Source organism: Xiphophorus couchianus, chromosome 16, assembly GCF_001444195.1.
Source record: "Xiphophorus couchianus chromosome 16, X_couchianus-1.0, whole genome shotgun sequence".
Lineage (NCBI taxonomy): Eukaryota > Metazoa > Chordata > Actinopteri > Cyprinodontiformes > Poeciliidae > Xiphophorus > Xiphophorus couchianus.
Window position 1 is genome coordinate 10518165 of NC_040243.1, and position 15551 is coordinate 10533715.

At 39.2% G+C, this 15551-nt stretch overlaps 1 protein-coding gene across 3 annotated transcripts in view; it reads right to left on the reverse strand.

Annotated features, from left to right (window-relative positions):
* Positions 1-3904: 3904 nt before the first annotated feature.
* LOC114160394 (protein sidekick-2-like) overlaps positions 3905-15551 on the reverse strand; it is a 103813-nt gene continuing 92166 nt past the window's right edge. For 2 of the 3 annotated variants that reach the window (XM_028042974.1, XM_028042973.1), the window contains exons 35-45: positions 15311-15412; positions 15083-15198; positions 14810-14996; positions 12542-12679; positions 11772-11954; positions 11536-11661; positions 11297-11461; positions 10708-10848; positions 9745-9889; positions 6290-6419; positions 3905-5066 (exon numbers count right to left, since the gene is read on the reverse strand). In XM_028042974.1, the coding sequence (XP_027898775.1) occupies positions 4650-5066; positions 6290-6419; positions 9745-9889; positions 10708-10848; positions 11297-11461; positions 11536-11661; positions 11772-11954; positions 12542-12679; positions 14810-14996; positions 15083-15198; positions 15311-15412 (1850 nt within the window). In that variant the 3' untranslated portion in view covers positions 3905-4649. The remainder of the gene's footprint in view (positions 5067-6289; positions 6420-9744; positions 9890-10707; positions 10849-11296; positions 11462-11535; positions 11662-11771; positions 11955-12541; positions 12680-14809; positions 14997-15082; positions 15199-15310; positions 15413-15551) is intronic. The other variant, XM_028042975.1, reaches the window with a different exon arrangement.

Below are 15551 nucleotides of genomic sequence, written 5' to 3' on the forward strand. Positions count from 1 at the left end.
CGTCACAGTTCCAGTGATTGAATTCATCAATCGCAATGATACCTACATTTTTTGGCAGATACTCAGGAAGGAGTTCAGACATCCTTCCTGAACTCCTAAGGTGTGGACAAGACATCTCACCTTGTGCTAGTCATGTGTTGGCTCTCTGGCACCATTTCCCATATATGGTTGGCTCTTTCCACCAACTGGCTTACTGTACCATAAAAAAAATGCTTTTAATAAACTTATTTTCATCAAAACATGGAAATTGTACATACACATTCTTTTTCTAAGCCGTTATTTATTTATATTTTTTCATGTGAAAGAAATGGTGCAAATTTTTCAGGAAGGGCTTGCATTCTTGGCTGAGTGAAACATTCATTTGATCTTGTGTATTTCAGCTTGATAAGCAGTCCCCAGTCAGTGGCCACCCAGTGGCTTTGTTTACAATGCAAATTAGCAGGAAATACATTCCAGGCTCTGCATACGCACCCTAAAATCAGGAGAAAGGAATGTGTGAATGGCTCACCGAGGGCAAATGTCACTCTACCTAGACAGAATCTACACTTTAGTCTGCCACAGATATTTCCCAGTCATGTAGCTATCAGCTCATGGAGTTCTTCAAACTGCAGTCGGTTTCGCCTTCGGCTTTTTCCCAGAACAGTCTGTCCCGCCAACTGGTGGGAGAATATGTGATCTTCATGTTAAGAATTTGAGTGCAGTGGCCTTCCATTTAGGCTGTGATATTTTGACACAATGACGCCTGAATGCATCAGCTCAACTGCTCTCTTCCTAAACAGCTGACACGCACTCAAAGTGAAAATGAAATGTGTTCAGAGAAAGAGGATTTCTGTTTTTTTTTTTAAGAAATTTGAAAATAAAGATCAGAGCCTTTTATCCTTCACTGCAAACCACAAAAAAGAAAAGGGAATTTTCAAGTGAATGTAAAAAGGCAAAATGACAATTTTCTTCAACAAAACAAAAAGTCAAATGGAATCCAAGTTGGCAATTACATCCTTACAAAAGAACATTATTCAACTCTTGCATTTTAGCTTTAACAGCTTGACTGCTCCTTTTAGTCAAACATCAAGAAAAATGCTTTCAATACTATGAAGAGAACACTATCACTATCTTCTCAGTGTGAGTTTAATTCGTCTTTTGCTGTTCCTACATATTTCTTAGACCTGGATTTTGAAGTTCAGGGAAATTATTAATGTCTTATTTTTGTTAAATGGTAAACTAATATTTCTCCTGTCACTCAACACCTAAGACAATTTAAAGTGCAAACCAAATCCTGTCACTTCCCACTTAATACTCAGAACAGTGTAGACTTGTATATTTCTCATAGGTCCATACTGCTGAACAAACTTTAGTCAAAATGGCAAACACACCAAAGAGCTTATGGGGAACGTTTCAGTAATTTGCTTCCTCCAGAGCAAGATACCTAGAGCTGACAACATATTTAACAGGACTGTGATTCTCATCAGCAAATCTGAAGGACTCAATAAAGCCAAAACACAATGAAGATTTTGAAGAGGCAAATTCAAAGTCTGAATTTAAATGGGATGAAGAATCTGTAGCAGGTTGAAAATCCTCCACTGTGTCTGACTTAAAATAATTCTGCAATGACGATTGAGCCAGCATTTCTTCACACCAATGTAAAAAGACTCATCAGTCAGTGGAAATGCTTGATAGCAGTTTTGAGCACAAGAAGTTATCTGGTTTAAGAGTCCTTTTACTTTTACACATAGGTTTGGGTGGCTTTTCCATTCATAAGTAGAACCAGCATTTGTCAAGTACAATTTGCATTTACTCAGGTAATCTTTGTCTGATTGTGCAACTTAGGGGTAACAAAAAAGCAAAATCAGAAGAAAGCTGTTGGAGCCCAAATACTTGTTTTCACAGCACTGAACAACTGACAATAACAACAATTTAAAAACCTGTTTTTTTTTATTTCTACTGTTGCTCTTTGCTTAATATGTCCCCGTTTTAGAGTCACCAGTCTAGCTGCTCAACAAATGTACTCTGATTCATAACACCAAAGACAGTCAGAATCAGGACACATTAAATAGATCCCATGAAAAGATATGAAAATGTAAAAAATATGTGACAGATGTGAAGCTTCTTCCATCACTGTGTGGCTGAATGTGAGTGAGCGATACATTTTTGTCTCTCTTAGAAGAAAAACCACAGTTCCGGACATGTTAAGTAAAGAAACACTCTCCATCAGTTTAACTTGTACAAGTGAAAATTCAACAAATGAAATATTTCGTTTTTAAAATTGAGCTTCAGCTGATAAGTTTTCTGAAATACACATTCAGAGTGGCTACTCAAAAAAAAATCACAAGTTTTTCAATTTCTGGTTGAACCCAACAACTACAACATAAATCCCTCTCCATGTTAACTATTCAATTATTTATGAATAACTGCCCTGTCTTCTGCAAATACACAAACTTTTTTGTTTTTTTTGCAATTCACTGTATGATAAAGTGAAAAACAAAAGATCAGGATGAACATTTCTCTAGAATAGACTCATGCTAACCCCATCTGCATGATTTCTCCATGTCATGTTTAAAATCAATGTTTTTTGGCCTGAAATAAGGAGATTACCCAAACACCTGTCCCAATTTTCAGCATGCTTGCACCAGATCTGGCTCCTCTTCCAATTCTTCCTCTGGAACTCTTGCTCCTCGTGCATCTGAATCATTTCTCCGCGGTTGCTGAGAGAATCAGGTCACTCCTGCACTGTGGGATCAAGTGTCAGTAATCGCTTTATATTCCCAGACCATGCAAAAAGGGTCTGCTGACGGCTGACCCTGTAAAATGGCTGTCTGGAAAGTTTGATATGGTTTCTATTTTCTTTAAAACCATTGTTTACACAGCAGCTATGAAGCTTCACTAATCCTCTCATATGTCAACAGCATAAATCCCCTGACTATTTCGCCAACAAATTTATTATTCTTCATTAATATTCCATCACGTTCTATAACGTTCCGATGATTCATGAACAAAAACTAAAAAAAGAATATGTTTTGAACAGCTATCCTACTGTTTCCTTCGTTGCTGAGATGCATTTATGTTTACAGTGAATATTTTGGGGCTATTTCTCCAGACTGCAAAGATGTTTTATTCAGTTGGGTTCTATCCCAGCACAAAAATATTGCTGTTGTGAAGACCTGGCTTGTGCAAAGTGATGCAAATAAACAACATTACACCACATTAAAATTTTCCTAGTAGCAAAATGAACAACTTAGAAAACTGCAAGCTTTGGATTTTGAAGACATTAGTAAATAAATCTCTCTGACATAAGCTTGGTTTCATTATTGTGACATTTAGCAAATTCTAACTGACCCAAAACAAGAAATGTTTTATCTGATTTACTTTCAGAAAAAAGCGCCAAAAAGTGCATGCATCTTTATATCCTGTGTATGTAAACTTCTGAGTTAAACCGTATAATTTGTGGATCCTGTTAGAAAAAGTATTACGTTGGAAGAAAGCCTGTTCAATGCTTCTGAAAACATGAGGGCAGGTTAGAGGTTCATCCAGCAGAACAACAATTGGAAACATTTAGTCAGAGCTAAAATAGAACTGTTTATATTAAGGCATCTTCATCTAGAAGGGTTCAGGGAAAACACAGATCTAAACCTAATTGAAAATCTTTGGCAAGGCTGATCACTTGCTGTTGGCAAACTATCCTTTCAATATGATAAATTCTGAGCTATTTTGGAAAAACAAATAGAGTTTGACATTTTCATGGTTTTAACTTGAAAAAAGTAAGTTTTTCTTTATGACTGACTGCTGTAAGAGGAAATAATCTGTATGGTTTCAAAATATCCTTTGGTACAGTCCATCAGTATTATAAGACACATATAGACACGTTGATGGACTGAGCCCCAGTCCACAATCAGCATCCTCAGACAACCACAAAAGGTGCCACAACGTTTTAATGTGATTCATAGCATTTGTCACTAGTGATGTTCGGAACTTCTGAACTTGAAGCTGATTGATATAAATATCTGGTAAACAATATGAGACAAGTACATACAGTAAACAATAAACTGGAGCTCCAGCAGTGACTAAACGGAGTGAGAAACCCAAAGGCAACCGAGGGCAACAATGACCACAAGTGCCTCTCGCTCCAGATCAGAGTCCATTCCTCACTGTGTTTTTGTCCTCAGTTGGACGGTACTTTATCCTTCCAAGCTAGTTTGTCCATTTTCAATAAGCCATGTGGTCCATACTTTACATGGATCTATGGTGTTTTTTTTTTCTCTTCATAAAGCTCTCATGAAAAACAAATATACAATAGTTTTATAACAAGGATTCTTTTTTTTCAGAACTCTGTTCTGTTTTTCCTTGTTCACATTGTTGATCCATCAAATGTACCCTAATGGTTGCAGAAAACCTCTTGAATGATTGTCTTTTCAGAAAATACAGAATACATAGATTAACCAAACAAACGCGCTAAACACAGTCATACTTACACACTCTTCACAGAGGAGAAAAGCACTATTTAAAATGCCTGCAATGCTTAATATTGAGCAAAAAACTCTGTCATTCAGACAGAACAAAATATACAAAAAAGAAAAAAAAAAAGAAAAATATAAATAAACCAACAAAGAAAATCAAAGACTTGTCCTCACGGTGGTTGCTAGGAGGAGAGTTGTGTGTCAAACAAAGGAGGAGAAGCCCGCGGTAGGTGCCTGAGTGGCACAGCCCAGGCTGCTGGGGGGCCGGTAGAGGGTGCTGTGCTGGCTGGGGGGGTCGGAGGACAACAGCGAGGGGGTGGGAGTCCGGCTTCCTTTAGGCCTGAACAGATTGCCCTGGCCCGGGCCCTGGCACTGGGGCTGCGGGGACGGGGCGCTCTGGGGAAGGAGTGGAGGCAGAGGGGGCACGGGCGGTGGGTGTGGGCGGGACTCCTGTTCCACGAGGGGCTCGGGCTGGGAGTAGCCGTACGCAGGAGGACGAGAGACGCCTTTCTGCTGCCGCCGCCAGGAGTTGTAGTAGGTGGGGTCGCTGATGTAGTGGTTGACGAAGGAGTGGGTCTTCTGTCGGCTCTGATCCATCTCGTACTCGCTGTCGCTTCCCTGCAAGAACACAACAGTCAAACGTCAGAAGACAGACACACACACGCGTGCGCGCAAAAAAAAAACCCTGACAGCTACATTTTCATCCACTCATAATCGAGGATAATTCTATTTCTACTACTGAGCTGTTCACTGACAGAGACACAATGCTGAATCACAGCACATCAGGAAACCTCTACTCACAACACATCCAATAGGAGGAGACCATCATTTCTATTAGAAATCTGTCTAGTCAGCTCACCTATAGCTCCGTGGAGCACGGACGTGATAAGTGTACACAAGAGCATCCTGGAATTGGATAAAGATATTGTTTACAGGATTACTTTCTAGCTTTCTTGTAATATTAAGCTCATAAAGTTATGAATGATTGTGTGGGTGAATCCTTTATCGTACTTTCTCAGAAACAAAAACTGCAAACAAAAAAAAAAAAAAGGACACCAAATTACTCCTGAAGAGAACGTTAGACTTCGCGTGTGTGACAAATGCTTACTCGCGCGCTAGTCCGTTGAGATACTACAGCCTAGCAGACGTCGAAGGACCATTTGTTTGGACAAGTGCTTGGTAAACAGTGGGAGGCTATGCAGAGGAAAAAGAATAACACCAGGTTGTGTCTCCGGGGAGAACACTGTTTATTCGGCTTGAACAATGTTTTGACTGCAGGTAGCAGATAAAGGAGCGGGAGTACCGACGACTTGCTCAGAACAGCTTGCCTTTTGCCTTTTCCACCTTTCAGTTACTTTTATCAAATTAAACCCTCATCTGTTTACCAATTCAGCACACCTCATAATGAGCTGGGGCCACCTAAATTAATAAATGAATACCTGTTAGAGAAACATTAATTAGTTTTGAAGACATTTAGCACACAGGGGGCATGTGCAGTAGCTGAGTATCATTTTCTTCCTCGAAAAGTCAGTAATAAAAGATTCAGAGATGTCAGCAGTGGCTCGCATATGTTAATAGGGAATACTTAATTTCCAGATGATCCACTTGAGGCAGATTGTCAGGCAAAATTGCTTTAATTTATTGCAGGAAACACTGGCCTACGGTCATAAAACTGTCTGGTTTTTAACTATAGCAAAATGAGGTAAAATAATCTTTTTTGAAAAGGTTACAACATTCCCCTGGAGAAACTTGTCACTGTGAGAAACTGATAGAGCTGAATTTTTACTTTTTAATTCCTGTCCGCTTTCTCTTATAGACTGTAAGCCAGAGTTGCTACCAACCTGAGAGTCAGAAACCTCAGAGGGTTTTTCAGTCAAACTGCTGCTTTCCGCCGGCATCAGGTCATTATATTTAGTGCTGACATCCTCATCTGAGTAGTGCAGGCTTCCAGGACTGGGTCGTGGAGGAGACCTAAAGAGATTGGGGAAGAACAGCACATTTGAAACACTGAGTGTTTGATTTTCCAGCTAAAATGGACTCTGAAACAAATGTGAGGAAACTATTTTAAAAAGAAAAGTTCTTTTCACTCTCTTCACAGCACCACTCAGTTTTAAATGTTTTTAAAATGCACAATAATGAGAGACTCAAGATAGTGCCACTAACTATAAAAGGGAAAATGACCAACTGCTTCAGAGAACCAACAGAACAATGCATATTTTTGGAAGCCCATAACAGAACACTCAAGACAGACGACATAATTGGTTATTCCTCCTTACTGTGTCCTTCAAATCCCTGGAGACGATCAGTTTTAAGTTAGCAGAGGACAGGTTCAGCTAATTTAAACCTTCATAGGCCCCCAAAACAGAATCCTTCACAAAAGACTATTCACTTGCTCACGAATGTCATTGTGCAGTTATTCAACCTGAATGATTTGGAAAAATGAGTCAGAGATGCAGAGTTGCTGTAGAAAAGCTCAGTAGTAAAGAACCAAGTAAAGTAAGAATACGCCTTCAATTCTGTTGGATCCAGTCATTATGTTCATGAACTGAAGCAAGAGAAGCATCTGGATGTAATCGTTTTTTATTTCTTCTGAAGTAATGACTGCTAATGTGCATAAGGTCTAAGGTTGATCTGGACCATAAGAAAGAACATAGGCCACTACTTTCACTTAATTGAGCTACATCAGTGGGTTTAAAATGGTAATTATGCCAACTTAAAGACAAACTTGTCATGAAAAATGAACATTTCCTTTTCTTTCTGTTGCTCATGGACTCATTGGCTTTTTGGGTCAGATTTGCAAGAGTAAAACAAACTAAAATAAGATGAAGTAGTGGTTTAAAGAAAAGCTACATTAATCAAAGAAGTAGGAAGCCTGAAGAGGTAATAGAGACAGAAAAAAATTAATCATTACCAAAAAATGTATGTTGTTTTATAATGTATGTATTCAAGAATTAAAATATGTACAGTATGTTTAACAGCTTCCACAGAACTGGCCTACACTCATTGTTGTATGGTATCAATCATCGAAGTGAATAGTTATTATGCTTGATTGATCGATTGATTGACTGATTAAAAACAAGCAATATAGAGGTATTTTTCTTTTACTTCTACTACTGTTATAGTTTGCCTGAATCACATCGTTCTGCTAAGACTTTAGAAGGTTCTCAAAAAGGTAAATACCGTAATAACCTTACTTTGTCTTGTCTCTTGTCTTACTTTGAGACAAGAGTTTTCTTGGCTTGCTTAAAGTACCAGTAGCACAAAAACGAATGTTTAAATGGAAAATGTTGAAAGTGGGGTTAGAAGAGACAAACAAACTGTGATGTCAAGTGAAATATTAATGCACAAAGCAGACAACCTTGACTATCTCTTAGATAAAACTTGAAATGTGTTCAGTTACACAAGCAGAAGCGACATTACTGCTTCCTTTTAAAAGCAAGGTTGGACGACCCAACATGTCGACAGCCTTGAAACTGTTAACACAACAAACATGTATACAGCTCCTTCAGGCTGGAGAGAATGCATGTGAGAGGGTGGACTCAGACAAGTTTCAGACATCAAAAAAGATTCAGCCCCATGAGTGGGAGCATCCTGAATCCCTTTGATCCCTTTTTCTGGCCTCCACGATCAAGGAGAGCATGACATATTAACCTGCATTTGAGTGGCCTGGCCAGTATATTCCACAATAATGTGCGCACTAATGTGCGCAAGTACTTCTGTTTCATCTGTTTTGTGCATTTGCGATGACAAGATGCAGACTGTTAGGCTGTAACAAGGGTCATCAGTCTGACCATGACCCATGCCTCTACTCAACCTCCTCATGCTGCAGCATCTGCAAAACCCCTCTTATCAAATGTTTAACTAAACATTACCAAACTGCCAGAGCACCAAAGTCCTGCTGACAGTAGTTTATGTTGGGATAACTCTCACAGCGCTGCAGAAAAGGCTAAAGGCCAAGGGAAAATAAGCAGCTCTGACCCAAAAGCACTCTTTGTCTCAAGCAGAGATGGGCAGACAAAGAGCATAGGCAGAAGCTGTTGAATGCTAATCGGCTGGCATTGTGCTGTTCCCCTGTATAGTTTGCTGCTTCCCAAAACACTGAATATAAATGAGAGGAGAGGAAGGAGGCTCAGATGGGTTGCTCAATATCTGAAGACTGACAGCACACAAAGGTATAATATAAATTCTTATCAGTATTCCGAGTGAAACTGAGTATGCATAAAGTTGTGCAAAAAGCAAAAAGGGGGAAAAATGGCTTAAGTTTGAGAAGCGCAATTTTTAAAAAAAGGTATAAAAGTTGTCAATTGAATGATACAACAAGACATACAGTATGTTTCAGAGCCAACCTATTAAATTTAGAAACCATGACATAGTTAAAAAAAATTAATGTACTGAAACAAGAGAGACTTCCACATCTGTTTAAAACAGAATCACCATTTACCATGTATGGGTGATGACATGTCGCTTGGAATGTGCATCTGCTGTAAGCAGTAAACCGTTTTCTTGACTTAAAAAAATACACTTCCAATAAGATAATGTTGAATGTTTTTGGATAGCACATAAAAAGGATAGGGTGCACATTCTTACCTTATGAAAACACCTTAGTTGAATGTAATTTTATTAACAAGACGTAATTATGCTCATTCACATTCAAAACATTTACTGATAGAACCACTTTTTGCGTCAGGATGATTAGAAAAATTTTAAACCTGACTTTAAAGGACGTAGACACACATGCATAACACAATCCATACTACTGTGATGACAGGTCACTATGCTAGAGTCGGCATCTAGAACACCGAGTTGACTGTGGCTATTGTGAAAAATATGTGTTTTGTTAACCATGTTTTTTACTTCTCTCTCCTCTGGAGTCAGTACAAACTAACTGCTGCTATAAAATGAAGTCAATAACTGCTCTCCAAAAAAGATGAAAGGTCCTCCACATGTTTACCAATAGTCCAAATGAATGCTTTTAAATGACTTGCTAGGCTTCCAGTCTTTTAGGTCTCCCAGCTGATGGACACTGGAGCCTTTCCTCACTACTTTCTTTTTGGGTAACCATCGTGTTAAGAACAAATGCCCCTGTTTTGCATTCTATACATGGCATAATTCATTAACTTTCAGCAAAGTTCTTGGCTGTCTTTTGGTTGTGTTCCTTCTATCAATCTTTTTAACCTATTTCTCCACTGTGGACATAAAAACGAACACTTACTGAAAGCTACAAACCTTTACACAGTTAGAAGTGCTATTGTAAATGTGAGAATTTAGGCTATTTCAACAGAGAAAAATAGCTTACCGGGTGTAGATGCCGTTTTTGCGGCAGAATGAGTTTTTCCCAGAAAGGCGTCTGTTGTTGAGCTCCAGGGCAGGGAAGCGTCCTTCATCCAGACGTACCATCTCTCCATGGGTCAGAGGAAGCGAGGTGCAGTTTGAGTGGTTGCCTAGAAATTTTTTATGAAGTTGACACTTTGCTTGCTTTGGAATGAACTCTCCAAAGGAAATACGTCGCTCATATATTTTTAAAACAAGCAATTTTATGAATCACTTCTATTCTTTAGTCACATATGCAAAAAAGCTTTAAAAATATCGTTGACTCTATGATAACATTATTAGATAATAATTACCTTTTGTTAAACAGATCAAATTTGTAGCTGTCATCCACAGTAAGATAAAACGTCTAATGACTGTGTACATACGCACTACTAACTATGTGTTGCTGGACGACTAGATTATTTAAAGAAATAAGCCTTATTTTTGTGGCATAATTACCTACGGACCATATGTAATTACCAATGAAGATAACAAACTGGGTTTCTTGGAACAGTTGTGTCAATTAGGATAATTAACAATCTTGCAATTTTCTCTCTTGATGCGATGGCATAGGAGCCACTGGTGCTGTAGTTTTACAATTACTCTCCATCTAATTAATGGCCCCAGCATTAAGCCGCTGCCAAGCCATTTGTCGTGTTATTGATCCTCGCTGCAGTTCAAGTCGGACAATAATATTTGTCTACTTCAGCTCCCTTACCAATAACCTTTACTCTTATGTTTCTGCTGTCAGCCAGACAATGTAGGAAAATCAACATAATGGGTTTAATTGTCTGTGCCTCCGCACTCTTGTTCTATAAAATAGACTTCAGCTGGTGAATCATTAAACTTCCATTTCTCTGTAGACTCGTCCAAGATGAAGACCAATTCCGCCCTGTGGCTTAAGCTGCATAAGCACAACAAATGTGTGGTGGTCAGTCGCATTTCCTACCTGAATCCGTTTTTTTGGTGTATTTTTTACTCTGGCCTCGGATAATGAGGATGAAAACAAGGAGGAGGATGAAGATGAGGCCGACCAGAGCTATAACGACCAAGAACCACCACTCCTCGTAGAAAGGAGACACTTTCTGGGCTGAAAAAACACAAACATTGATCAGCATAAACATTCAAGCACAGCCAATAACATGCACAGGTTTAGTAAAAAAAAAAAACCCAACCAAACAAACAAAAACCAGTATCATTGAAAAGTGAATTTCTTCCAGTAAATCAAATTAACAACTGAAAATCATATTATGTTAAAAAACAAGATGATGTGGTTCAAACATAATTTTCTATTAGTTTTGATGATTATGCGCTACAACTAATAAACACCCCAAATTCGCTCAGATTAAGAAACTATCTAGGTATCACTAAAATATTTTTAATACAGAAATGTTGGCCTATAAAAAGCATGTCGCTGAATCCAGTGCAGTGCAGCCGGGGTTCATCATTACCACAAACACACATCAGGTAGATTAAAACTTATTCTCCACAGGGACAAAACCCATAGACTGACAAGTCTACTTTTAAGCAGAATTTACCTGATATGGAAGGGGACGGAGCACTGGGGGAGCCATAGCCATAATCGTTGACAGCAATTACTCGAAAGTCATAGGTGACCCCTTCTCGAAGCATTTCCAGATTAAGTGTGTACGATGTCACTTCTTTGGGAATGTCTTTAATAAGAATATCCCACAATCCTTCATCTGTTTAAGCAAAAAGAAATGTTTACAGAAACCGGTGGCACATTGCGCAGACTCAGTAAGGTGTGGTCACTCACCAGACGGTCTGGCCTCAATCACGTATCGCGTAATGGGCGCACGGCCTTGATCTCCACTTGTCCAATGCAGAGTGAGGGCAGAGCCATATCGTGAAATAAATGGCTCTCCCGGAGGACCAGGGGCTCCTAAGAAGGTAAAAATAGCTGGACATCATGTCGCAGATGTTCTTCAAAGACTTATTGCTTGACATGAGAGAGAGAAACCAGCAATACATAACAGCCTTATCGGACAATACCTTCGCCAGGCCCAGTAGTGATGTTGGCCTCCACTTCAGGGCCGTACGTGAGCGTTTTAGCCCGAATGCGGAAGTTGTAAGTGACGCCATCTGCCAGGTCTTTGATTTTCATCCACAGAGGAGAGCTGCCCTTTACATCCACCGTCACTATCTTACTAACACCTGGAGTGCGAGGAGAGGAGTCTGTACAGGAAACACTAAGACTCTAGATACTGCTTTCAACAAATCACAGAAAACCAAGCTTTGAGCAAAGATCAGAAATAGTTACACACAAGACCAAAGAAGCAACTAGGGACAGGAATATTTGCATGGATAGCAGAAAATGTTTTATTTCCAGTAGCTCTTTAATTGTCAAGAGAGGAATAGACCAAGAGATATTTATGTGTTTATTGCTTTGCTTGCTTCACTTTGTGCTTGCAACCCAAGGGACTACAGCAGCTTTAGTTCAGCTTTCCTAGTCTGCTTTCAATTATTTGACAATCTGGTCAAGGAAACAACACTTAGCCAGCTATTAACCATGTTTCTCGAAGTAAAAGAGGAAGCTGTAGAGAGGCTCACAAGAGCATTCCAGTGTAATTTATCAGCCTTGCTTTATACATTACTGCAGGGTCTATACCCATCTGCAACAAATTAGAACACAAGTTTAAGCAGCATGATTTAAAAACAAAAATGGTTAAGAGAGGAGAGGTTGTAAATCACTGCCTAAGAGAGTCATCTGAGGAATGTCAAGAGAAGAGGAACGTTGTCAGGCTAAAGGCAGATTTTCTCACCGTCGACTGGAGTGCAGGGCTCATAAACCAGACGGTAGCCTTCAATGATGCCATTGGCCTGCTTTGGCTCCCCCCAGGACACGTTTACCGAAGTTGTGGTCAGTTCACTGAAGTGGATGTAGCTGGGAGCAGTGGGTGCTTTTGACAAAAGGATAAAATGTAATTACAGTCAGATCCCTCATTAGACTACAGTGCCTTGCAAAAGGATTCCAGTCACTTCACTTTTTCCACATTTCGTCATGTTGCTCCCATAAACTCTAACCTAATTTTCTTATATTTAAATTTGAAATCATAAACAAACACAAAATAGTGCACAGTGGGAGGAAAAGAAGAGATGGTTGCCATTTTTCTTTCCAAATTTGAAAAGTGTGGTAATTTGTATTCAGTCCCTTTCCTCCACGGCCTTAAAATAAAACCCAGAAAGACCAATTCCATTAAAATGTAACTTAATCAGTAAATAGTCCACCTGTGTATAATTTAAGCTCTGCATAAATACAGCTGTTCTGGGAAGGAATGAAAGGTTTGTTAAGAGAAAAACAGAAAGAAAACAGGCATTAGACAGGCTATGGATACAGTTTAAACCAAAGTTAGGTTATAAGGCAATAACCTAAGCTTAAAATGTCTAACAGAGGAACATTCAATTTGTATCAAAAATGAAAAAAAAAGGAAACATCATGCTGTGGGGATGCTATGATGATTGGGAAATTAATGAAGCAAGATTCAGGGTAATACTTGGAAAAAAAAACATGTTTTCAAAAAACACCTTTGACCAGGACAACGACTTCAAACACACAACTGGAGCTACAATGAAATTGTTTTGATCAGACATGTCAAACTATTGTTTCTGGAGCCCTGCTGTCTTACAGTTAGATGTTTCCCTAACAGCTATATGTTTGAAGACAATGGCTGATTTGTATCCTCAGCATGCAGTCAAGTTCTACAGAGTCCTACTGAGATTTTTATCTGTACAGCATTTTGAAAACCACCATATTCCATCAGATTTGGGTTTGTGGATGTAATGAGACAAAACCTGAAAAAGAATACCTTTACAAGTGTTGCAAAAGTATAGCACTGTTCTCTGAACCAATGTAAGCCATATCAAAGTACATATACAGTATATTTTTATAACATGTAATTGATGGCATCGCAAAAACAATTTTTTAAAAATTATTGTTCATGTAATTTATCATTTAGGACTTATTAATTTAAAAGGGGGCAGTAAACATGTCTCTCCATTTGATTAAAGCATTTTAAACAGCAATACGACTTTTTTATAATGAAAAGAAGTTGAATTGCACCAAAGGGCAAACTGAAAACACTACAAGACGAAACAAAGAGACATAAGAACAGCAGAAAATATTTAATTGTTATTTCTCTGATGGTATTCTACTAGATTAAACATATTGATTTATCATTTGGATAAAGGAGACTGTGACTGGAAAAAGTCGACTCCAGCTTAGAAAATCAGCGTCCGACCTTGAAGAAGAGCTGTGAGAATTCTGTCTGCTGAGCCAACCCCGATTCAGCTGAGTGTCAGGATTTAGCTGCAATTCAGCATAAGGAATGAAAGATCACAAAAGCTTGTATTGGCTGTGTTCCCAGTCCTCAGTGGTGAAACGAGCCAACATTCCAGACAGTGTTTTAAAGTTCTCAGCACTTTTTAACCTTTATCAATGTCATAACTTTCAAAGGGCACAAAAGACCAGAATCATTTTGACTGTAAACATTCTTTTTTTTGCTGAAATCCCACAGGAGGGAATCTAACTTGCTTCTAAACAAAGAAGTAAAATTGTGGCCAGAAACTAATCAACACCCATCATTCTTGATAGTCCTTTTTGCTCTACTGTTCTTCACTGTGGAGTATCCTGAAATAATAGGCAAAAAGCCTCTGATCTCTCATGCTATTCCTCAAGAGATGACACTAAACTACTTGAAAAAATAATAGCATAAGGCTTCCTGCTGAATTCAAGCAGTGGCTGAGTTTGCAGTGTTCCAGTAACTCAAAAACTCCTATCAATTGACTTTAAAGTCATCTATTATTCTCTTTATAGGCTTCTTCTGGGACTACATCATATAATCCACATGAGAACCCTACACAGCGTGTAAATCTGGAAAGGGAGTATCACTGAGTGCAAAAACATTTGCAAAGTTAGCATTGGGTTGGAAATGTATGAGGTTGCAAAGTGGAGCAGGGTGCTGAAAAAAAAAAAGGTTTGACACCAAAATAAATGCCGGTGGTCTATTGAATAATTTTATCCGCATTTGCACCTGCTTGCTGAGTGCGCCCTCTGGTGGGCAGGGAGCGGGGCCCATCCCCTGCAGCATTGAAGGCTGCCACGCTGATCATGTAGGTGGTGTAGCCTGTCAGATTTTTAAGCTTCACCCCGAGCTCTGGCAGGAACAGAGTTCTCAGGCGCTCCGTCTCGTTCTGGAGCTGAAACTCCCAGAAGTAGATCTGCGGACAGAGTCATTGCATGGTTTTCTTGCAGGACTTAAAACAAATACTGGAGGCATAATTGAAAGTGCACGCAATCCTGATACCTTATAACCCTGTATATCTCCGTTCTGAGCATCCAGAGGAGGCGGGTCCCAGGTAACGTCCAGCTGAGTAGCTGTTGAAGACTGGACTACCACGTTTTGAGGAGGAGCAGTTGGGACTGGAGGAAAAAGGTAGAAAACATTCAACAAGAAGGTGTTTTGTTTTGTTTAAAACCTGAAGAATAATAACTAAAGGTAAAACTAGGGTGCAAACTGAGAAATTAATCCTACCCGCCTCTCCAACAAACACTTCCTGCGGTACACTGCTTGGACCCTCCCCAACTGCATTATACACGCTGAGTCGGATCTCATAGCGCTTGTGTTTGTTCAAGTCTAACAGAGAAGAATGCAATGCAGCATTGTAATCGAGGACTTAAGATGAAAAAGCAAAAAATGAAAATAAAAATTCAGGAGAAACAACCACTGACTCAAATGCCATGGCAAGATAAGATCACACCCAACACAGAGAACA